Here is a 23,791-nt window from a genome sequence, read left to right as displayed (position 1 = left end):
ATCTTGCAGCAGGAAATGAGTAAATTCTAGTGGATACATTGGTGTTTGGCCAGCACTAAACCCACTACACTGGTGACCCAGAATAGGCTTCCATTGCTCTCGAATTGGAGCTCACCTAGCTGTAAGTCCCGTGGGTGCCCTTCCCTCTCAGCCAGCTCCCCTGCACCTGTAGTGTGTGGCTGCTGCCCCAGCTCCTCAGGCCAGCGGGGCCCTGCAGCCTGTTCCTGGCAGAGGCTGAGCCTGCCTGGAGGTCTGTCTGACTCTCTTTACACCAGGGCACGTGTGATATGGCATGACCCAAAGCACCAGGGCTGTTCTGGATGCTGAGGTGACTTGTTCTTTCACCAGTTGTATGCCGTGACTTCTGCTCCAAGTACAAGCACATCCCTTTCAGTTTTGTATTTCACTGCAGAGAGAGACCCAAGCGCCATCTCTTCCGTGCCTCGGTGGGGAGGAAAGTGCAGACCTCTGGGCTGCTTTGGATCTCTTACCTCTCTCTGGCTACAACATGACATCCAGCTCCCTCTCAGCTTTGGCTGAACTCGCCCTCCTTGAACATTGGTAACTGGACTCATACACAGGATTCCTGTTTAGTTTTATTCTTCTTCATATCTTTACAGAAAATGGCACATAAATCACAGATGCTGGATGACTAGAAGTTGTTACAGCTCCATATCTCAAACACCTCAATACTGAATTATTTTCTCACTGTATATACATTATTTACACTCCATGGGCTATCATCTAACACGTCAAACGATCGGGAAACAAAGACGAACGGGTTGGATGACTGGGCTTAACCTTTGATGGAAGAAAAACAGTAGCTCTGGGGAAAGGGTGCTCACAGCTGAAAGCAGGACAGAAAGGGTCACCTGGAAGTCACTGTCCTATGGCTTTCAGAGGGGGAACAGTGCTTTACTGGGATGGGAAGGTGATGGTACCATGGAGTGAGCTTGGCTGTGTGGGTCTGCATGTGCTCCTATGGGATGTATGTACACGTTACAGGGTGTATCAGGGTGGGTGTGCATGGCTGTCATTCCCTTTAACACTCAGAGGGTGTGCTGGACAAATTTAATTCAATAAATACATTTAGGTGGATGTTGTTGTCTCACCTGGAATAATGTATTCAATAAATAAATTCACCATTCATCCCCTCAGCAGGGGTGTAGGATTTTGGTGTTTAGGGCAGAGTCAGACCCAGCCCTGCAGGAGCCAGTGAAATGGGCTGGGGTCAGCTCAGGGTGCCAGATGGGACCAGGGTGTCATGCCTGTGGGCTAAACTTGCCTCTCCCTGCCAAAGAGAGGGAAAACATAACTGCTCTTAAGCTGCAGTCCTTTCCCAGCGGAGATGGGAGCAGGGAGAGATGGGTGGAAGGTGCAAACCACCCTAGATGGATGGTCATCGTTTCATGCAAGCACTGCCATGGGCTTGTCCTGCTGCAGCCTGGGCCACAGGCAGAGGTGATGGCCAGCAGAAGGTGGCGTGTCTGCCTGGGGCACAGTGGGACAGGGCACAAGGGGAAAGGGCCTGGGCAGCACTGGGCAGAGATGTGTACCAAGGAGAGAGGCATGGCAGCAGGGAATAGGCTTGCTTCAGGATGGCAAATGGGGTTTGGGGCTGCAGCAGAAGGAGAAAGCTCCAGAGCCAGTCGTGAGGCTGAGGGGACCAGAGCCTTAGTGTCATTGGTGGCAGTGATGATGTGACATTTCCCGGTCCCCCAAAATGAAGGGGTGGGGGATGAGGAAGGCCTGGTGGGGTGGAGGAGTGAGGGGCTGGGGTATGCTCAAGGGGAGCAGGCAGTAGGCACCCCTGCCAGGCAGCCCCAAACACAGAGACCAGGGCCCCTCTCCCTGGCAGGGGTGGCCAGGGACACCTGGCAGTCCAAGGGGGAACATGGCCCCCAGAGGACACAGTGTCTGTCGGGGCTGGCTTCTGCCACCTCTGTTCCCCCTAGATCAACTTCTCCTCCTTCTGCGATGAGTTCAACTTCTCCGTCTGTCTCTCATCCTCTGCCACTGCCGCCTCCTCCCCTGTCTCCGGCTTCCTGCCTGGGGCTGGGGTGTCCCCGGCAATGGTCCCCAGGACTTTGGTGCTGTGCTCCTGAGCTTTGGCCCTGAGGGCAGCAATGCTGTTTTCTCTCAGTTCTTCCTGGGAAATGGTGGTTTTGGGATCAGGACCCCTTTCTTCTTTGTCACCTTTGTCAAGCTTGGGCAGGGCCTGGCACTCCACCTCTGTCTTCCTCCCCGCCTCAGCCGCTGCCTCCAGAGACTTTTTGTGCATCCCTAAAAAGAATTGTTGGTATTCGGGTTTAGAAAAGCGCCTGGGCATGGGAAAGCCATCTTGAACTGAAAACAGCAAAGATAAAAAGAGGCCAGAATTAAGGAAAAGCAGAAACCCTTGCTTCACACAGCAGTCATGGCGAGCCACTTGCTCTGGCCCCCGCACAAGGGCAGCCCAGCACCTGTGGACTGTGGCTGGTCCCAAAGGTCTATAATTACTCTCCCCTTCATTTCTCTCTGTGAGTCTGAAGCTAACTTGTTCCTGTATGGAGATGAGGGTCTCAGACAGCAGCATAGCTGCCTGAGCTTCACTGAGACTGAGGAGGGAGATCTCTCATTGGGAGGGATATTTCTATTTCTGTGTCAAACCACAACCACCCTTCTGTCTCTCTCCATTTCACACAGACAGAAGGACAGGACAGCCCATTGTCAAGATGCCAGATACTAGTTTTGGGGCAGAACCAGCCTGGAAGATCAGAAAGAGTAAAGCAAAGAGCAGGAGTGTGACAGGGTAGCTGCTACCTCCACGTCTGCACAGAAAACTGAGTGAAACTTGGGCAAAGACAGAGCATTTGGGAATCCTAGCACCCCATCCAGCATCACAGGGCTGGAGGAGTGAGACTGGGATGACTTCCTGCCATGGACAAGGATTGGAGCCCCTGCTCCAGAGCTGGGCATGAAATATGCTTGAGCCATGGGAAGGGAAGGTTAGCACCAGCCTGAGCATGTGCGCAAATTTGTATCCCAGCCAGATTCTGCAGGTCATGATCCAAGGTCCAGCAGGAATTTGGGATGAGTGGTCAAACCCTATTGACAAGGGTTGTTGGCAGATGGAGGCATCGAGGGTGGCAGGATGGGGGGACCTTGCCCTGCTGCCCCTCACCTATTTTCAACATGACTCTGATTTCTTCCCTGCATCCCCCTGTCTCTACCCCTTTGCCATCCCCCATGAAGCTGGCTGCTCTCTTACCCAGGAGCCAAGGGGCACAGGACTCCATGATGCCATCCTTGGCAGACTTGAGGATGGATTCAGGCAGCGGGATGGAGTGACGCACCATGGCACCGTAGAGCCCGTACTCAGCCATCACACTGCTCCTGCCCCAGCACTTCTCCCTCTTCCGCCATTTGGCCCGGCGGTTCTGGAACCAAACCTGGAGCGAGCAACAAGGAGGGACATGGTTTTTGTGCATGGAGAAGGCATGCCAGGCCCCTTCCCACGTGGGAACATGCATGTACTTCTGCAGCATGATGAAAGCAGAAGGGTGGATGTTTATCCCAAAGGCAATACAACCTCTTCCCCCATGCAACAGACATTGGGTATCTCCCCCTCCCTCCCTTGAAGCAGTGGAGAGGGCCAAGTGTGAAAGCAGGTCCCATCCCTCTCCACAGGATGTAATTAATTTGCCATTGCAACATCTTTTTTCTACTGGCTTTTGGCTCTCGTGCCTGGGATTTTCTTTTATTATTTGCTGTGTGTTTGAGCAGCAGTACAGGGCTGCAGGCAGCAGTGCCTGCAGGGAGGGCTGGGATGGGGGCGGATGCTCAAAAGAAGGGGGAAGCTGCTCTGTGCGCTTTGCCCTGAATTCCCAGTTTGAAAAACCCCTCATCTTCTCAGAAAATTGGCAGAATAATCTCTGAGCTGTGACCTGGGGGGCAGTGAGCAGGGAGGCAGGCAGCAATGGCAGGGAGGGGGTGATACTCGCAGAAATCTATTAGTGCTCTCTCTCCGATTTCCATTCCTCTTGTCTCCCTCACCCTCCTCCCCCTCCCCGGCTCCCCTCCCTTCTCCCCCCGAGCAGAGGCATCAGCTTTAGATGAAAAATTGCTTGAGGTCTATTCAGAAGGAGGCAAAGGAAGAGTCAGCCCCAGGGGCAGCCCAGGCCTGATTGAAAAATAAGTTAATTTCAGTTTGAATCGATGGGCCTCAGGCACTGAAATATCACGGGAAATTAAAGCAGCTGGTCCCCAGGGAACCTCGCCATTGACCTGCGCTAATTAATGCCATGGAGTTACCAGGCCCCTCTCTGAGAGGCAGTCCCTCCCTCCCCGTGGACACCCCAAACACCTCCTCATTTAACTAATTAGACTCACAGAAAATTGGGTGTTAATTTGTTTAGGATTTTTTTTTTCTTTTCTATTTTTCCCTCCCTTTCCCGGAAAGTACACGGCAGAATGGAAATGAATGTCGGGGTCTCGCTGGCAGATGGATGCTCGGGGTCACTCCGCAATCTTCTCCGACTTGATTGCTTGATTAGGTCGTTAGCACATTAAAAAAAAAAATTGCTTGCCGTCTGGCGCTGGCCTGATGAGTGGGATGAGGCGGGAATCGCCTGGGTAATTTATCTTTTTATACTGCAAAGAATTTGATTTCAATCTGCAGATATATGGAGGTGCCTTTGACACCTGTTTAACATTACAGAGCTGACAGCTTAACCCTCTCTTGTCCCCACCACTCGTTGCTGTGGGGGAGCTCAAGCTGCAGTGGGGAGCACTGGGGGTCTGTGCCAGTACCCCAGCTCTGCCACGGGGACCATAAGACTGATGCCACTGAGTGATGTCCTGGTCCCAGGTGGCAAGGCAATATCATCTCTTCTACCTGTGCAGAGCACTGAAACCTTATGGTAGGGACAGAGCTGTAGGGTAGGCAGATGGGTGGCTTGCTAACACTGATGACAGCCATCGTTGGTCATTCTCAGGAGCCCAGCCAGCCTGCTGCCCCAGACAGCTCTGTGGAATGGGTGGGGTGATGGTCCCACTGACTGTGATCCCAGCTTCTCCCAGCAGAAGACACTCTGTGCATGTCAGAGAGGATTTTACCAGGCAAAGGAAGGAGGCTGCTTCACCACATGTCACCTCCTCTGCATGAAAACCAGCGTGATTTACACTTTCATACTGCCGATCTGTAACCCCTGGACTGCAAGGGTTGCAAATCCTCCAGGGCATAAGCAAAGACCCTCAGGAATGCAGAGCTTCCTGTCTTCACCCTCTCCTCCATGCCTGTGTGAAATATGGGTTTGCTTGGCTGTGCAGTCAGCAGGATGCTGGCAGAGGGTCTCACTCCAGGTCATGCAATCCTCCCATTCCCAGAGCACAGGGTGCAGAGCTGCAGGTGCCTCTTTACTGATGCTTTTACCACTTGCCCTTTCTCTTCCCTCCCACCCTGATGCCTCTATCATACTCCTGCCTGCCTCGTGCTCCTCTTTCTCCCTGGCTGCGTCTCAGCCTGCCCCAGCACTGCCCAGTGCCACTCAGCCTGCTACCCTGGAGCATCCCCTTTTCCATGGCAGTGTTACGCAAATACTGGAGGCAGCAGAAGCTTTGCCAGCTGGCAGCCCAATTTTGACTAGAGCTGGTAGAAAATCTTCAATCAAAAAATGCTGATTCAATCACACAGGAAAAACTGTGGCCAGCCAGTGGAAGTGTAATCAAAATTATCTATAGCTTTCTTCGGAATGCTGTATTTTAATCTCAGCTGCCTAAGACATGCAAAATCTATGCTTTAAAGCCAAATGAGAAAATCAAAATTGCATCAACATCTCAGTAAGACCATTCTGAGATTTCCAAAACCAATTTTTGTCATTTGATGGGAATTTCCTCTTGCTTTTGATTAGGAAAAATGAAAGTTTGAAATCCCAGAATGTTTAGCAGAACAGAAATCAGGAAGATTGACCTTCTTGCTTTAATACTAGGAATGATATCTTCATCTGAAGCATGAAATGAAGTGAATCCAATGGTGCTCAGTACTGTGTATTGCTGGGATCAGATCCCAGTCAAGCATCTCTGTCACAAGTTCATTGTGAGGAGCATTGAGTGACGAGCTGCAGCATGGCACTGGCAGCCCTCATGCCATTTCAAATCAGCAGGATTGTCCCCTGTGCCCTGTTTTTATGATTTTGTCCTCATTCAGATGGCTCCATCAGTGGGGCTTTCATTTACGACAAGCTATCAGTGATTTCTTCAAATGTATCGACGTGTTACCAAAATTTTCACATGCCTTGATTCTGAGCTGAATTGCATGGTGATTTTAGTAACTCAGAGCTATTTTCAGCTGTGTTGGTACATCAGTCACAACATCCAAATATGCAGTTATTTATTATTGGCACCTCACTTTTCCACATCTCTTGTGGTTTTGGTATTCTTTGGCTGTTTATTGTCCTTGCTTGGAGATATCTGCTCTACAGCTTCCTCTGACTCTGTAAGATTTGGTCTGCTTCAAACAATGTCTAAGTTTGTCCACATTTCCTCTTTCCCCTTCCCACCCAGGGACTGGCTCAGCTTTGTGAAATGCTTTACTGACATTGCTCTGTATGCTGCACCTTCTTCTCACTTGTTTCCATCTGGTTCTCTGTTGCACAGCCCAGGGTATGGTGTGAAGACTCTGCTTCTGCTTCCACATCTCCTGGGCAGTGGTGAAACCTTCTGATTAATTTTAGACTGAAGCATGTTTGTGCAAAGTTGTCATGATGTGATGTGCAGAGGTGTATTTTGGACCAATGTGTTACACCCCAAAAAGTTTCACACCTCTATTTTAACACAAACACCCTTTGTGAAATCTGGTAAGCTTGCTCCAGGAAGCCTATTCTCCAAAAACAGACAACAGAGAAAAGTGGACAGGTTTGTCTTTCAGTATTGCAAAAAGTGGGAATATTTCTAACTTTAACCATCATCTAATACTCACCTCCAGTGCCCACTGCCCAAAGCAATAAAAGTTCAGGCACTCTGTACTTAACTATAGGGTTGCAAGGGTTTTGGAGTGGGAATTTTGGAGTCAAGACTGGCAAGGATAATCTCAACAATTTTCTCCTCTGAATCACAAATGACAACTGATACTTCTTCAGATTATTGATGATGTAGAAGAGCAAATTGTAGGAGGAGAAATCTCTCATTTTGCAAGGGGACATAAGACTTGACACATCCTTGTTATCCACATTCATCATATTAGTTTGTTTACCAAATCAGTGTCTGAAACATTGTCTGCTGAAGAGAGAAATCTCCCTGAGGTTAGCCATAATTCAGAAATCTGAATTAGTGAAAGGATATTTTAAAACATCTGTGGTATTCCTATGTATTGTTTCTGGGTTTTTTCAACCTAAAATTTTCCATGGGTAACACTTATTTTCTTGGCAGCTACTTTCCAAGCTAGGGTAAAAAGACAGGAAAATTTGTATGGGAATTTTTTTCTTATTAATATAAAAAATATGTATTTTCCCTGCCCAAGCATTCCTTATCTATTAAAGGAAAATTCCAGGCTTGTTAATTGTGCGATTTTGCTTCAACAAATCCTGCCTTTGATACAGCACTCCAACAGGGCATTTCAAGGAGCGATGTTTATGGAGCCCCAGCCGGTGCCAGCCCCGAGCAGCACGAGCTGAGTGTCCGCTAGATGGCCACAGGCAGATGCACCTGCGGACACACGGACACGGACACACGGACACACAGCCTGCCCCTGCCAGGCTGCGGGGAGCAGCGCACGCAGCTGTTGGCAAAGCAGCCCCTAAAGCGAGGGGCGGAATCCCAAGAGCCCCGGAGCCACGCAGAGACCGTGTCCGCAGCACACGGACAGGCAGGTGTGTGTCCGCTGTCTGTCACTTCCACTCCTGAAGCACTCTGGGGGGTCACGCCAACACCTCCAGCTGCCCTCCACATCCACGGCCCTGTTGCTGTCTCAGTACCCAGTTCCTGCCGACAAATACACGTCTCCCTTTCTACCTCCTCCCTCTCCAACGCAAGACTTAACAATGATAGTGCTCAAAATTAAAACTTCCTCTGAGAAAACAGTGCTGTCCTCATCCTCATATCAGGCAGGACCTGTAGCCCTGGCTGGGTTCAATCTGAAGATGTGAACACTGCAAAGAGTGGCCTCATATCTTGCCTGGAGCATGTCCCCCCCCATACCCACGAGTGCTGGGGCTGTATAACCGACTGCCACGAGAGCATGCGGTCTGACTGTGCCCTGGCGCTTCCTCAAATCCCTCTGGTTTAGCAATCACTACAGAAAAGCTTCCTGACTGCTGGTGGAGACGGCACCACTTGTGTAAGCCTGGAAACAGTTTATTGCTGTCTTTTCAAATGTAACGTCAAAGTTATTGGTGCTATTTATGGTGACATCACTTTCTATGGCTGGTGTAAAGTGGTTATGAAGTTAAATGAGAGCAGTAAAGGGTGAACATGGGCTGCATGGCTGATCAAAGGGCTCATCATCCCTCTTCTTGCTAAACACTGGGAAAGAGCTTGCTGAACTCACTTTAGGAGGGGCTATTCCTGTACACAACACAGCAAGCTCCCTTCCTGATAAAAGCTGGAGTTGTGTCCGACTCACTTGGCTAACAGGTCCAACCAGGGATACAAGATGAGCTGTGAGACAGCGCTCATCCCTCTTGGGTGAAGACATGATGGTGCATCATGCTTGGCTCTCCTCTAAGCTAGAAGAGTAACAGGGCACTCATTGAATACAGGTTTCATGGGCACCCAGCAAAAATGTACATGATGCTACCATGCCACCAGTCATGTGGGCTAGTCCTGTCTCTGAATCCTGCTCTTAAAAGCACTACATGGGCCAAGAATTTGTTACAATTTATCTGACTTATGCAACCGAAGCTATAAAATCCCTCTTCACTAGGAAAGGTCTTAAACTGTGTTCCCTTGGTAAATTTTCACCTGGCCTCATGTGGCAACATATTTTTTTACTTCCTGTAACCTTTCAAAAGCAAAGAGCTTCATTTGCTGCAGGGATCCCGTCTTCCCCAAAGAAAAACAAGTGTGCACATGATGTGCAGGGTCAGTTCAGTGAGATCAGAGGGTCAGCACACACTCAGTCTGTGTGTGCATCATATCTGCACAGCAAATGCATCTCTGAGACATTGACTCCACACTGTGATTCCAACTGACCAGTAGCTTAGCTGGCATTACAAAATAGGTTCCCATATACTGGGACCTGGCAGATCAACACCCAAATCCCTCTTTTCCTAACATGCTGAATGAAAAACAAGAAAAACATCAGGACCATAGATGCATGATAGTCACAAGAAAGCTGACAAGGGTGCAGTCATCATCTTAATCCACAGAAACCCAGGGAGACATCTGTCATTGTCACAAACAGTGATAGTGCACATCCATCCTTTAGGTGATCACAGTACCTGACTCCATTATCCAAGCTGCTATCCTGCCTGAATGATTTCATTTTGCCTTCTTTTCCCCCACTAACACTGCTCTGCAGGTCCTCTAGCACAGAGAAAACCTTAGCATAGATCTTCATAAACATCTGTAAGTAATGCACAGTAATCATGCAGGGACACACCACATTATCACTTTCGTGCTAGAGAAGGTGAGTCAGGACAGTCAGAGGAGAAATGTCACATCCCCTTTGCAATGCCTTTGAATGGGCCCTGAAATCAGACCGTGGGATGCCAGCATTCCTCTGAGGCTGTGGAGCACTGCCTGTGCTCTGAGACTGCCCCCTGCATGCCAGCATCAGCTCCCTGGTGCCCTGCCCTCCTTCAGCAGACACTGAGCACAGGGCAAAGGTGCTCTCTGACCCTCTCCAGAAAAAAACATAGGCACCAGAGGCTGTGCACCAGCAAGAGATGGTGTCTGCAGTACTACTGGTGCCCACTGCTCCCTGAGATAAGGCTCAAGCCTTACGTGCATGGGGACAGTCTGCAAAGTCCCCAAGGGGTACAGCACATGCTTACCAATGCACGGCACCCTTGAAGCATGGAAGCATTAGCTGGAAGATATCTATACAAACATGACATTTTATAAAATGCTGTAAGATCTAATCAGTTTCCCTGTTCCAGCTTGGGTGGGCCTTCAGCACTCTACTCCTACCGTGTAGAGTACTCTACTCCTACCGTACAGTCTGCTCCTGGCTCGACTTTTTCCTCAGCTCTGTGTACGCTTAACCTTCTTTGGGTAATTCACAACTCCAGGGGTTTTCACATGACATCTTCCAGCTGCAGAGAACTGATTCTCCAGGCACTGGCTACTGCTGGCACCTGTGGCTGACACCACCAGCTCGGGCACAGCACAGCTGATGGTGTGACACAGAGCTGGTGACACGCAGGCTGGCCAGGAGCGCTGCTCATGCAGGACAGCACACCTGAGCTCACCAGCACAGTCCCAGGTGTCTCAGGCCAGGACCCTCCCTTAGCTGTCACTTGGACACTGAGCCTTGATCTCAGTCATGGTCATCATATAAGCTGAAGAAGTTGATCCAGTGAAATAACAAATGGCAGCTATTGTAGTGACAGTGATGGGGCACTCTGACTTGGGATACTGTGAAGGGACCCAGAGATATTAGAAAGATGTGGTGGACATAAAGCAAGTTGTCTAGGAATGGACATCACTGGCACAGCTGGCTGTGAGCAGTGTCTGGCACAGTTATTTGTCATGCATGTTCACATGGATGGGATGGCTAGATCCTTCCAAGAATTTGTTTTTCTCAATGACACTCACAGTTCAGCCCTCCCTCTGGATGAGCCAAGCAGTGTCTTTAGAAAGGAAAGGGTAGCACAGTGAGAAAGTATTTTGCCATGTGGATCCCAAAGCTGCAGGTGAACAGAGCTGCCCAGAGGCACGGCAGGATGGGCAGCCTGTCTGGGCTGGCCTGCCCGAGGAGCACAGGATGCTTATCCACGCTGCAGCAGGCCAGCTGCAGCAGCCAGGCACGAGTCAGTCACTAGGTTACTTCTAGCCCGGAGAAGGGCCATAACCCCTGTGGTTATGAGTGTGCAACATGCACGGCATGAGCATTTCTATAACTCACAGAAACATGACCAGCTACAAGCAATGCCTGGCTTGCATTCCCCTGCTACAACTTTGAGGAGAAAGCTGCAGCTGAAACCTCTAATAACTATGTGGCAGCCATAGCTTCAGCTCTGCCTTTGCTCAGACATTTGGGAGCCTACCAGATACCTGCTGAGAGAGAAAGTAGGGAGCAAATGTAATTCTCACGCCAGGCAGGTTCTAAACTGAACACATCTCACTGCTGCTCCAGGACAGCAACAATCAGGGCAGACAGAAGAGCACCTAATACTTTTACATAGCCTCCAATAAAGCACCCTCTGGAAGGCACCTTGTTGTAAGATACTGTAGAAACAGTTTGTTTCAGAGCTCAGTTCCTCTTTTCTGCTTCACAGAAGGGCCTGCCAGTCTCATGCACATGGAGACTGAGGTTCTTGGTATGTCTGCTGAGGACTGGACTGCTCTGCAGTGCCTGGGAAAAACCTGGCTCACAGAACACCCACAGAGAAGGGCAATGAAAAGGAGAGCAGGTTTGTGCTTCCAGAGAAGAATCAGAAGACTTGTTGAGGTCTATCAGGGTAAAAGAAAAACACTACAGAGAGAAATAGATCCATTAAGAAATAAAGGGGAGAGTAAATTAACTGAGTGTCTAAAATGCCTGTGTTATTGAACTGTTAGAAAAATCTCTATTCAAAGCCAGGAAAGGAGGAAAACTTTGTAATAAAGGGTCATTAAAGGAAAACATGAATGCAACCATCAGCTGTTCCCTCTGCCAGGCGTCATAAGGCTGGAGAGGAATTAACTACTGAAATTGCTGGGATGACCAATTATTTGTAAAAATCAGATGTGAAAAACTGCAGTGGTATCAGAAGAGAGAAAAGGAAGTTCATCATTAAGTGAAGAAGTGAACACAAGTGTTCCCAGCACAGGGATTCGGGATAGTATTTCCAGAAGAGCTAAAGTGACCAAGGAACTGCAAGCCTAATTAACTCAGAGAAGTGTTAGCCTTAAACCACTGTTGTTAAGAAAATGGGGGGATGAGTGCGGGGAAGAGCTGTCACAGTCTGGCATCATGCCTGCAGAGCCATTCCTGATTCTCTTGGATATGATGGGGAAAGCCTTTACCAAGGCACTCCAGAGAAATGGGTTTCAGCATGTTTTGTTGCCCGCCTGTCTTTCCTCTCACAGGGAACTCGTGTGACCCAATGCTGAAGGTGTCAGATCCTTGCTGATAGTGTCTCCAAACCATGGAGAGAACAAGCAGAGTCACTGTAAAGGGCCCTGTTTTCCTCCCAGTTCTGTGGAGAAGCACATCAAATTCCCAGTCCCTTATCCTGGGACAGCCATAAACATCTTGCAAGAACAGAGCAGAAGGCAAGAAGAGGCAAGTTTGGTTTTATTTGTTTTTCTGTTTAATTTAGAAAATTGATCAGTGGCTAAAGCAACTCAGGGACTGAACATAGAGGGATAAAGCAGTACCTGGGTAAAGAAAATACTCATAACTCTATACCTTCACCTCTCCACCAAAAAGACCTTTTAAAACTGCACCTAGCAGCCCCAGCTGTAGCAGGGTAAAATCCCACAAGATAAGCAGGCAATGCTAGACCATCTGCATGGTCTAGCAACAAGCAGGAGAGCCCCCACCTCATTAAGCTAAAGTGTCATTCCCAGCCCTCCATTTTCCTTCTTTTCTCCTACCACAGTTTCTTTCTCTGTCCAAAAGCATGTAGTGTAAGACTTTTCAGACAAGAATCACTTTGGAAAGTCTTGCCTGGGCCCCTGCTCTTGCCCATCACCCAGCCCCTCTGTTTGCAGCTCTGGTAATTAACTTGTAAACGAAGTTCTAGCACATGGGCTGAAAACAGGCCATAGATAAAGGGTAATGAAAACAATCCATTAGAGAAAGGGCCAAATTAAACAACTCTTAATTGAAAAATGGAAATGAATATGAATTTAGATCAACTAAACAAGCATGTTATTGAAGAGGCAGAAAAGTGGATGAACTCCTAACATACCAATTAAAGACATGGAGGCAGAGATGCACCATATGCCATGAGAAAAACTCATAATAATATTCTCAGTAAGCCACTAAGTTTGATTAGTTTTATTACTCTCACTTGTATACTTTCTACATTTCTAGAAGCATAGGGGAAGTTTATGACACTTATCTGGTATCACAGAGTCATGGCTTGCCCCAGTGCTCATGAATTATTGGCAAAGGTAGCCAGCACTAGCTGCTCAACTCCATTTCATGATTAACTGCTTGCAGGACTCTTAAAACGTGTATATATTTTGAAATGGTTGGCTCACACAACAGCAACACATTTGGCTGGTCCTTCACCTTGGTAATCTACCTCCAACAACCCTAACCACTGTGGCACTTTCCTTCCAGCTACGTGGTCCCTGTGAATGTGCTGTAGCGAGGAACCCACTGGCAGTGTGCCTCATGCTGGCCTTGCTCTGTGCTATGTGTGAGAGTCACCCAACATTTTAACAACAGTAGACAGGTCCTCACTTCTTAGAGTAATAGTGATAAGCTTAGAAAATCCACAAGCACCACTTTCTGCAGCACTGAGTAATGCTTTGGAGGCCACTCCAGGCACACATTCAGGAAAGGTCAGCAGCTGCATGGAGCAGTCACAGCATTCCATACTCACACCGTGGGATTCAGACTACACCTCAGCACTCTGCAAAAGGCAGGAAAATCTGGCAGGACAGGGAGAAGTCACGGCTGCTAAAGCTGAATAAAACTAATTTTTCCTTCATGTGTTCTATCATGTTTCTTGAGGGGACTCGGTGGGTTCACTCCTGAGCATTCAGTGCAGTACAGGTTCCTCAGGCATAATCCTGTCAGATTATGTTCATCTCTAAACAGAGAACCTTTTAGCAAAACTGAAGGAAGGTAAGCCTCTCTCCTTGCAAAATACTCTTGGTACTTGCTTCCCTCTCCGTGATTACTCCTCCTGATTCCTCCATCCCTGTTCAACTCCTAAAGGGCTTCCCAGTGATACCGAAATGTGTTAATCTGATAGCTAAACCAATACTTTTTCAATTAGAGATTTAATTGACCTTGTTTTGTTTTTAGCCAAAATTGGCCTCTTAGCTGCCTGACAAAGCTTGCTGGATGCACAGACAATCCCCACTCTGCACACAGCGCCAGCCTCTTCTTGGGATTCCTTTTGCTTATGTAAGCAATTTTATTTGTCCCAAAAATTGTCATCCAATAATTACCATGCAACCTTTTAACAACAAGAACTGACAATTTTTAGCAGTTTTATTACCTTTTTTAATTGATTACTTCCCTTAAAATGTGACTCTAATGTCCCTACAATAGCAGTCAAGATCTTATTTTTTTTGAAATACTGATTAATCAATTTGTTTGATCAGAAGGAAACATACTTTAAGGACAAACATACACAACCATTTCAATAATCCCCAAATCAAACTGTTACTGAACTTTCATATTGTAACTACTCAGTTTAAATTTTGCAACTGTTATGTATTAATAAATTCAATCTAAAATCTACATGTTACACTTAAGAGATTGTTATGAGAAAGAGCAATTTAAGTCAGATGTCACAGTATTTGTCTGCCTCAGGACATTTTTAATACTTCACAATCTTTATAAAGGATATACTTCCCAGGAAGTACAGGAATCTACTTACCTCTCTTGGATTTTACAGAACAGCCTGGGTTTATTCCAATACTGGCATTTCAAGTCCTATGAATATTCTTTCAAATACATTGATTAATGTGGTCTTTTTCAAGTATCTTGCAAAAGGGCCACAGTAACATCTGATGTGACTTGTGCATAGTATCTCACTATTATAAAAAATTATTTCCCCGTGCTGCCCAATGGGAGGATGCTCATTTTCCTTCCTGGAGCAGCCAGCTCAGTGTGGGAGTAAGACACACAGAGTGTTGTGTCTGCCTTGGAAAAAAAATTCACTTTCATATCCTCTTTAAATGGAGGGTTTGAATATTTATTTCCTGGATTCAATGTTCTCTCAAACCAGTATCTTTCTTGGCCTCTGATGGCTATTTGTAGTGTTCTGCTGAAGGCTTTATCTGCAAACAGTTCCTATATATCATTCTTTCAATTGCCCTCTTTGAATTTCACTTTCACATCAAATTTCATAGGTGATTTACTTTCTCTTTGACTAATACCTCCTGAGAAATAATTCCATGAATGAAAATAAGGGGTAGATATCAGTCTTAGGTGAGGATCCAGTGGGAAACCACATGAAATGCTGCCGAAGTCCACAACATGCAATGCTCACAACAATATTAGAAAACACTTTCATTAATGACCTACAGGAGGGAGAGAGCATTGCTGAAAGATGAGAGGAACCACGAGCTACAATGGAAATGCAAAACTATAGAGCTCCCTCAGGCAGCTGGAAACTCATCCAAGGAAAAAAAAATGTGATGTGAAATTATAAATATTATGAAGATGGGAGTAAAGATTCATTTTAAGCTGTCTCTTCCAAGGGACATTAAATGATGCTAAGAGATTCAAAGCAAGATCTACTGCACTCAGGCAGTTCTGCTGCAGAACTTCTTGCCATGGGATATTAAGATATTTACATGTATTCGAAATCCCAGGAGACTGACAAAGTGCTCAGTATCACTAGATAGCTGCCATGTGTAGCACCCACCTCTTGCCACTGTCAGAGCTGGTAGGGCTGTTTTATGCTTGTCAGCCAGAGTTAACAAAATTCCATATGAAACCCAGAACACTGAAGGGAAAATCCTGAGCATAAAATAAGATCTGTCTAAAAGAAGTTTGAAGTGATTGAATTAGATAAATGGAAATAAAGAAGGAAGCAATCAGACCAGTGCTAACCCAAGACTATTTCTGCAAAGGACCACAAGTCCAGCTGAACTGGTGTGGACACACCCAGCATGCAGCTGTAGCCATGGGGTCCCTTTTCTCCAGGAAGGCTGACAGACAGGATGGGCTTCATGTAAGAACAACCACATGATTAAGAGATGAGCATGTGATTTATGAAGGATGATTTAAGGAAAGATCTTTGCAACTTACTTGAGCAATGATGAAAACTAAAAGTGACAGCCAGGAGAAGAAATACCTTGTATTTATTTAAAGAGCATGAACTTTATAGCCAAGGGGAAAGAATTAGGCTTGTAACAAAAAGGCACAAAGTTGAAAAGGAATACGAGGTAAAATATCAAGAAGTATGATCAAAGCTGGGAATCACCTTGCCATGGCTTGTCACACACAAAAAATATGGACAAGGAGATTTCATGGAAATGCGTGGTAAGGGACAATGGATTGCTGACCTATTGGAAAGAACAGTGGTGCTCAGGACTCCTACGTCAGCCTGATGCTCACCCTGGCAAGGTGCTCAACAGATGCTACAGAAATTCTGTTGTTTCTCATTATTTCCTCTTTCATGATCAGCAAAACTGTTATTCACAATCCCTTTTTTCTGGAACACACATGCCGTTAGTTACACCTGGTGTTCAGAACAGCCATACATTGGGGTGCTTCTGCTGCCCAAGTCAAACCTGATCTCAGAGCAGAGGGGTCACAGTAAGGAGCCCTCCTAGGTTTAAAAGCTGCAATACAGGAAGAGTAAGCAGTTGTTCATTAGCCAGCTGCAGAATGACAGGGCAGACCAGTCAGTGACAGCTAAGATATTTACCTGCTATTCCATTCCAAATCAGTTAAAACACTCAGCACTAGAAGGGTGTTCCAGGTGCTGAAGCCTTACAAGCTGTGTCAGCTCTACGCTGTCTGCCACATCTCACTCCACCTCACACAGAGTGAATGCTCTCAGCTCTGGCCAGAGAAATGGGGCCTCTGGAATTCAACATGCACTGTGCCACTAGATCAATCTCTTCCTTGGAAAGGTCTTTTATAGGAAATCAAAGGAACTTCTTTCCAGCCCAGCACCAAATTGTGGCTGTGGGCAACAATAAACTCCCAACAATCTCTCCTCTCTTGACCTGTTGTCCTGCAGGATCCTGCAGTGGAGAAGTGACCTCCATCCATTTCACTCCTCCTAAAGGCTTGTTTCTCAGAGCAAAATCCTAATGCATCAGGTAGGATTTGAGATGGTGGGCCATTATTTCTGAAGACTGGTGGAAATCCTGTTAGCACACAGGTAACCTACAAGCTGTTGGATCAGCAGGAGTCCTGCCAGGTCAATGGGATAAGAAGAACGAGTTGCTTTTATAAAAATGTAGTTTTTGATTGAGCACAAGAATAAGGGTGTGAGGAGGGCTCAGGACAGAGGGGAAAAAGGCTACACTTTTGTTCTGGAGGATCTTCCTGTCCCTGCACGGGGTCATACCTCGGCAGCTTCCAGCATCTGTGTTATCCTGCTAAGTGCCCTCTGAGCTACATTCCAAACCCACAAGGGAGCAGCCTCCTGGGCCATCTCTTCAGCAAAGAAAGAGCAGAAGCTCAAGACACAGCTTGGTGGGTGCTGGGCATGCATGAGGGATGAACAGAAGGAGGAACCAGGGAAACCAGGGCCCTCCCAACACCACATGGCACGTAGGACAAGATGTCTTGTAGAAACTACTGTGCACCAGCCACAGAGGCCAGCCACTGCCACTGTGTGGAGAACCAGGACAGGTTAACTTCCAGCCAGACCAGAACTCCACCTGCTCAAGGCTTGGCCATTACAATCCTGTGCCTTGTGTAGAAACCTGATGGGAGTAAACCACGGAGTAAAGCAAGGCAAAAGAAGCTGCTGCAGCCCACCCTTGTGAACATCATGTTAACTCTGTCCAGTGTGCCTCTCACACTGGAAAAAGAAGCTGTTAAGTCTTCTCCAGCTTTCTGGCTGTAATGCATGCCAAAGGCTGGTCCTGGCCCAGCCCTGCAGCTCAGGCTGCTTCTTCCTGCTGGAGGACTCACCACACAGCAGTGATATTCCACACCCTCTTCTTCTACCTCCTCACAGTAGCATGACAGGACTGACATGAAGCTAAAACCTTAATGTTAAAAGCTGTTAACTTCATAAAATTTAACAGATTAACAAAAAAAAAAACAAAGAATTATCCCCCGAAACTCTGAGGGACATGTCACTTGAGGAGCCAAATACAGTCAAAGTGCAGATGTGGTACAAACATCTCGCTGGCACTCACCCATCATTCCCACACTGCATCCCACCCACAGTTGTACTAGCTGCCCACGCCATCCCTGTGCATCCTTCTGTGGCCAAAGGAGCAGAGATGAGCTCTTTCCCTTCAGCAATGCCTACCCAGTCATGGTCTCTGGGAGGCTCTATTCTTGCTTTTACCAAGACCTTGAAACGCTGTCGTCTTTTTTTGCATGCCTGTTGTCCTTCTCTGATTTCAGATCCCCTCTGTTACACACCCCCCAATCACTGGTACCACACACCACGCACAGCACACGTCCACATGCAAACACCAAATACAAATCTGCCAAGAATATCTGATCTGCCTGCCATCAAAAGCAGGAGAGTGGACAGCCTGGGGAAGTTTATTCAGAAAAATGTCAGCCTTCCCATGCTGCTACCTTTTCATCAAGGAGGGATGAACATGGCTGAGAGCAGCACAATAAGGGGGTCCAAGAGATATGATTACCTGTATCCTGTCTTCTGGCAACTCTGTTTTCATGGCCAACATCTCTCTAGCATATACGTCAGGATAGTGGGCCTCATTGAAGGCCTTTTCCAGCTCTTCCAGTTGATAGGATGTGAAGATTGTCCTGAGGAGAGTAAAACTCTTTGATCAAAACACAAGAAGCAGCAAAGATGATGAAGAGTCAGAGAAATGGACACTGAAAACAGTGAAACCTGGGTGACCAGCTAATACCTAGCTTTTCCCCACCTCCTCTGTTTCTGTGCACAAAAGGTCAAGTGCCAGGGTGAAAGGAGAACCAGAAAATGCTAGAAGACAGCATGTTTAACAGTTACAAATCACCTTCCCTTTCAGGGACTTGCCTCTGGAGACAGTGCCTCCCCAGCAGCAAGCACCCGCAGTGATGGCAGCTGATCTTAGGCTCTGCTGCCTCCTGTGAGGATCATCACACCGAGGTGAAGCAGCATCTCCTCAGCACCCTGTCTGGAGAGGTGCTGAGCCCTTTCCCAGCTGCTGGTCCTTAGCCTCTTCAGTCTCCAAGAGCAAGTAATCCTTCACTTTGAGTCTCAGTCTTTGGACAAATTCTCCAAATGTTTTCTCCACCCTAACCCACCACTTTTCACCAGTTCTTCCACGTGAGAGCCAGGACCAGCTCCCTTCCTCTGCCTTTACCCTGGCTGCTTCCACTCCAGTATCTCGTTAGCTGCTCCCTGCCACTTTGCATTAGCCCATTATCCTTTAGAAATCCTCCTGGACAGCCCTGGGCAGGCAGCAGCCCAACCTGCCTCCACACAGCCGCTTCTCAGTTTGGGACAACCAAATTGAAAAATCAGCAGCTGGAAAGCCGAGACAGATGAAAGCCTTCCACTAGCAGATGGATGAGAAGTCTCGGACCACTTCCACTCCCTGGGGGTTAAAACTCTCACCTTTCAACTCCTCCAGTACAGAAAGCACAATTTTTAATAAAAGCTAAAAATACTGCAATCGCAAAAAAAAAAAAAAAAAACAAACAAAAAAAACCCACAAAAAACCCCCAAACCCAAAAAAACCACCGCCAAACAACAAACAAACAAAACCCCCCAACCAAAACCAAACCAAAACAAAAACAAAACAAAAAAAGCAACCAAAAAGCCAAATCGAACAAAAAACCTCAACCAAAAAACCAAACCAAAATAAAACAATCCTCAACCCAACAACGAATTGCAGACCTTGTGCAAAGTAAATGTGTAAATTTACCATCAACTAAAAACCATGTATCTCCCAGAAGGAAAGAGGAAATAGAGACTTTTTCTAAAATGCACCCAAATTTCAGAAAAGCCTTTCAGTTCCAGAGAGCATAAACACAAAATATCAGAAATATCCTCCGCTATACAAAATGAAAAGGATTCCACCAGATCGATAATAATACTAACAAAAGCAGGATGCAAATGCAAGGGACCTGCCTGCAATCAGACCCTTCTTTAAATTCACTCTTAAACCCATTCTCTTTTCAAAGAGTTTTTCTTCAGCTCTGACAAATCTGTGAACTCTAGGGAGAGCAGAGGCACACTGAATCATGTATTTTCTCTCTCTGCGACCACAGGAAAAATTATTTCAATTTTGATCCAGTTTAGATTTCAAGGATTCTCCTCCATCTTCCTCCCACAAGAGCGCGGGAGCCTGTCCATGCTCGCCGGCGGGAGGGTTTCGCTGACATTCAGCTGAAGTTTTCCCTTTTTAGTTCATGCCCGGGTAGTCCCCGTCCCTTTTGCAATTCACAACCCCTTTTGTTGTTTCCATCATGCAGCTTTTTGCGGGGTATTGGCCAGTCATCTTCCAGCCCTTCCTTTGTACAATTAGAGGTCTTAACTGTTTACAACAAAATATTCAACCACAGACAAATGTTGCAGGTCTGTTTGTGTCCAGAACTGAAAACAAAACAAATCTGAATTTCGTTTCCTATCTCTCATCCAGATCGGGACCTGTATACAGTCCCAGCTGTTATCACCCAGCAGGTCTGGGGTGCAAAGAAAATGAACTCGTACTTACTCCAGAGCGAGCACCCAAACTGAGAACATTTGCCTGGCGAGGGGTCCGGTTTTGGAAACCAGCCCTCCAGACCGAGCCTCCTCTTGCACACATAGCAGGATGTCTCCCGGGATAGTCGGTCTCCTTCCGCCCCGCATCCTGCTAAGCTTTCACTGGAGCGTCTTTTAATCCACCTTTCCTGCATCGTGGCAGGATTGATTTAATTATTCCTAAATCACCCTCAGTGGATGGTGTTTGGCCTTCCTTTGTCCTGGCTCTCTGGCCACAGCAATGCCAGAGCCCAGCACGGGATTTTTCGTTTCAGTTTATAAAGCGCAAACAAACCAACTCCATTTTAACTGTGGGAGAAGTCAGGCAAAGTCTATTACCCTGACCGTGCTTATAGGAAACCAAATCCCAAAGTGGGATTCGTCTCCTTAAACGGTTCCCCAGCCTTCTTCAGCTTCTTTGCAGGCTGTCTCTGATTCCCAACTATTTAATCTATTGGCAAAATATTTATTTTTACGTAATAAAATATTTAAATTATTGATAGGAATTCTGTCTTCCTGACAGCCAATATTAAGATTGCTGTATGTGGAGCTGAAAACGGTTTTTATTATTTCTGACAGGTTGATGATTTTCCCTTCCAAACACTGATGATCCGCATTCCACCGCAGCTCATGGGCTGCACAGGATTGCGACCCGGGATACCTGGATCCGCAGCCAGAAAAAAATTAAATAAAATGACACCTCTGGTCGAATCCCCCACTCCCTATCGGCACGTCCCTGTATCCGATTTATTTTGGACGGGGAGAAAGAATAAAGGCAAGGACCCACTGGAGAAGCCGCAGGGGCGTCGGGGCGCTCGGGCGGCCGGTGCCGGGAGGAATATTTTGCTCCAGGCCGGAGAGGGCCGTCCCCGCCGGGCCGGCAGGGCTCGCCGGGGGCCGGTTCCCTGGGGACTGAGGCGACGGGAGCGGGCGGGGTGGCCGCCGCTGTCTTACCTGTGCCGCCTCTTCTTTCGTTTCTTGCTCTGATTTAGGGAGGATTTGGACATTTTTCGGTCGCTGGAAGAGACATCCTCGGAATCTGCGGAAAGACAGGCAGCGGCTGTGGTCTGGGGTTCGCTCCCCGCCAGAGTCCTCCCGGGTAGGGCCAGGCCCGCCGGCTCCGCTCCCTCCGCCGGCTCTGGCCGAAGATTTCGTTGCGGTCGCGCCGCTGACGGGGCCCGACGCCGGCTGCTCCCTCCAGCGCGGCATCAGCGCCGCTCCCGATCCGGGGCGGGCAGCTCGGGGCGATACGCCCCAGCCAGGGAAGGCTCCGGGCCGGGACCGGGCTCTAGATCTCGCCTCTCTCCACCAGAGTCGTTTGCTGAGGCTGCTGTTGCCTCGCTGCTAAAAAGCAGAGCCCGGCGAGCTCAACAAAACCGTAGGAAAACGGGAAAGCTGCAGCCCCCGCTCCGCGACCGGGCAACGGCGACCGCCTGCCCAGCCCGGGGATCCCGAACTGCGCTCCAGAAACACCGGAGCGAGGAGGGAGAAATTGAGGTTTATGGAGCTACCAGCAAAAACAAGCCCCGGGAGGAGCTGCTGCCTTCCGCCGCCCCCAGCTCCCCGGGGATGCTACGGCCCGGGGGTGTTGAGGGCAGGACGCCTCCGCCTTTGCCCCGAAGGAGCAACCGGGGCACGGATCGGGGACCCGTATTTCGATGCGCGCTCCGGTCCCACTGCTGCCCGCGGCGCCGCGCCACCTGCCCGGGCCCGTGCTGCTCGGCGGGCCGTGCTGCGGCCGGGGGCGACGAGCACGGCCCGGGACGGCCGCCGCTGCCGGAGGGAGGCCGGGAATTGCCCCCGGAGCCAGGGTTCGGCGCTGCTGCCGGCCGCTCTGAGGGACCCGAAGCGGCCGCGGAACGGGGCCTGTAGGCAGAGTTATGGGAGGCTGCTGCCGTCTAGGAAAAGGATGCCGAAAAACCCCTAATTATCCGGCAATACGGGGTCGCGGGGGCCGCTCCGACGGGGCTCTGCGCATCCCTAGGCCGGGCGCCCGGGGCCACGCCATCAGACCGCGGCCGCAGTCCCGGACGGGGAAAAATAAGGTCCCGCCCGCCCTTCTCCTCATTCTCGGGATCGAAACGAAATCTCTTTTCCACCGCCGAGCAAGTGGCCTCCCGCCGGGACACCGCGTGCGGGCGGCAGCTGGGTGCGGGCGGCGGTGCTGGTGGGGCGCAGCGGGTCCCCGGGGGCCGGGGACGTGCCTACCTGAGCTGGCCGTCTGGCTGCTGTCCAGCTGCCCGGGGGCCCGGGCCAGGGGCTGCAGGTGGACGCTCTGCGGGTCGGAGAGCACCTCTAGGAAGGTGGGCTGGGTGTAAAAGCCGGGGATGCCGCTGGCCCCCAGCAGCCCCATGCCCACGCCGCCCACCCCGGCGGGACTGAGTACGGAGCGGGCCGCCAGCAGGTGCCCGGCGGGCAGAGAGTCCAGGGCGGCCCGAGGGTGCGACGGCGGCTCCTTGTTCAAACCCAGGATCTCCTGGATGCCGAAGCCGGTGCAGCGGGGTGGGGTGGGCCCAGAGTTGGACTTGACCCCAGCAGCGGGGGGCGGCGGAGGCAGTGGCGGGGCGGCGGGGGCGGCGGCCGCGCCGTCGGGCTTGGGCTTGCCGGGCAGGCTGGGGGCCAGCGCCGCGCCCGCTTTGCCCGTCATGCTGCGGCCAGCGGTCCCTGGTGCCCGCTCCGGGAATGCCTGGGAGCCCCCGGCTCAGGCCCCTTTTATCCGCCCAGCCGGGAGCCCGAGCGGGGTCAGAGCCGCGCAGCCAATCACAGGGGCCAGCCGCGATTAGGGATGCCAAAAAGCCGGCACCGGCGGCGGCGGGGCCGCTACTCGGCGGGCTGGGGCCGGTGCCCGCCAGCGGACTGGGGCTGCCGCCCGCCCCTGCGCAAAGAAGGGCCGGCCCGGCCCCGCAGGCCCCGGCCCCGCTTCGCCTCCAGCCGTGCTGGGGAGGTGGGGTTAGGAAGGGAGGGAGGGAAGGATGGAGGCATCCCTGCTTTCATAAACACGCACGGCGTGGGGCACCGGCCCTGGAGGAGAGATGCGAAAGGCTTACGTGTAGGGAAACCATGGGCTCTCTGGCTTTCTTGCTCATCCGATATTGTGAGATAAATAAGAGGTCAGAAGAGAAATTAGGGCCCAT

General features: G+C 49.3%; 1 protein-coding gene across 1 annotated transcript; it reads right to left on the bottom strand.

Moving 5' to 3' along the window:
* Positions 1–1,904: 1,904 nt before the first annotated feature.
* VSX2 (visual system homeobox 2) lies at positions 1,905–23,304 on the bottom strand. Its single transcript, XM_041472084.1, has 5 exons — positions 22,866–23,304; positions 21,612–21,696; positions 18,604–18,727; positions 3,251–3,431; positions 1,905–2,283 (listed from the first exon to the last, which is right to left on the bottom strand). The coding sequence occupies exons 1-5, from the start codon at positions 23,302–23,304 to the stop codon at positions 1,952–1,954; spliced, it is 1,161 nt and encodes a 386-aa protein (XP_041328018.1). The 3' UTR covers positions 1,905–1,951.
* Between the last annotated feature and the right edge of the window lie 487 nt (positions 23,305–23,791).

Source organism: Pyrgilauda ruficollis, unplaced genomic scaffold, assembly GCF_017590135.1.
Source record: "Pyrgilauda ruficollis isolate IOZ18807 unplaced genomic scaffold, ASM1759013v1 scaffold28, whole genome shotgun sequence".
In the NCBI taxonomy this organism is placed as follows: Eukaryota; Metazoa; Chordata; class Aves; order Passeriformes; family Passeridae; genus Pyrgilauda; species Pyrgilauda ruficollis.
This window is presented reverse-complemented; position numbering and strand designations above follow the sequence as displayed.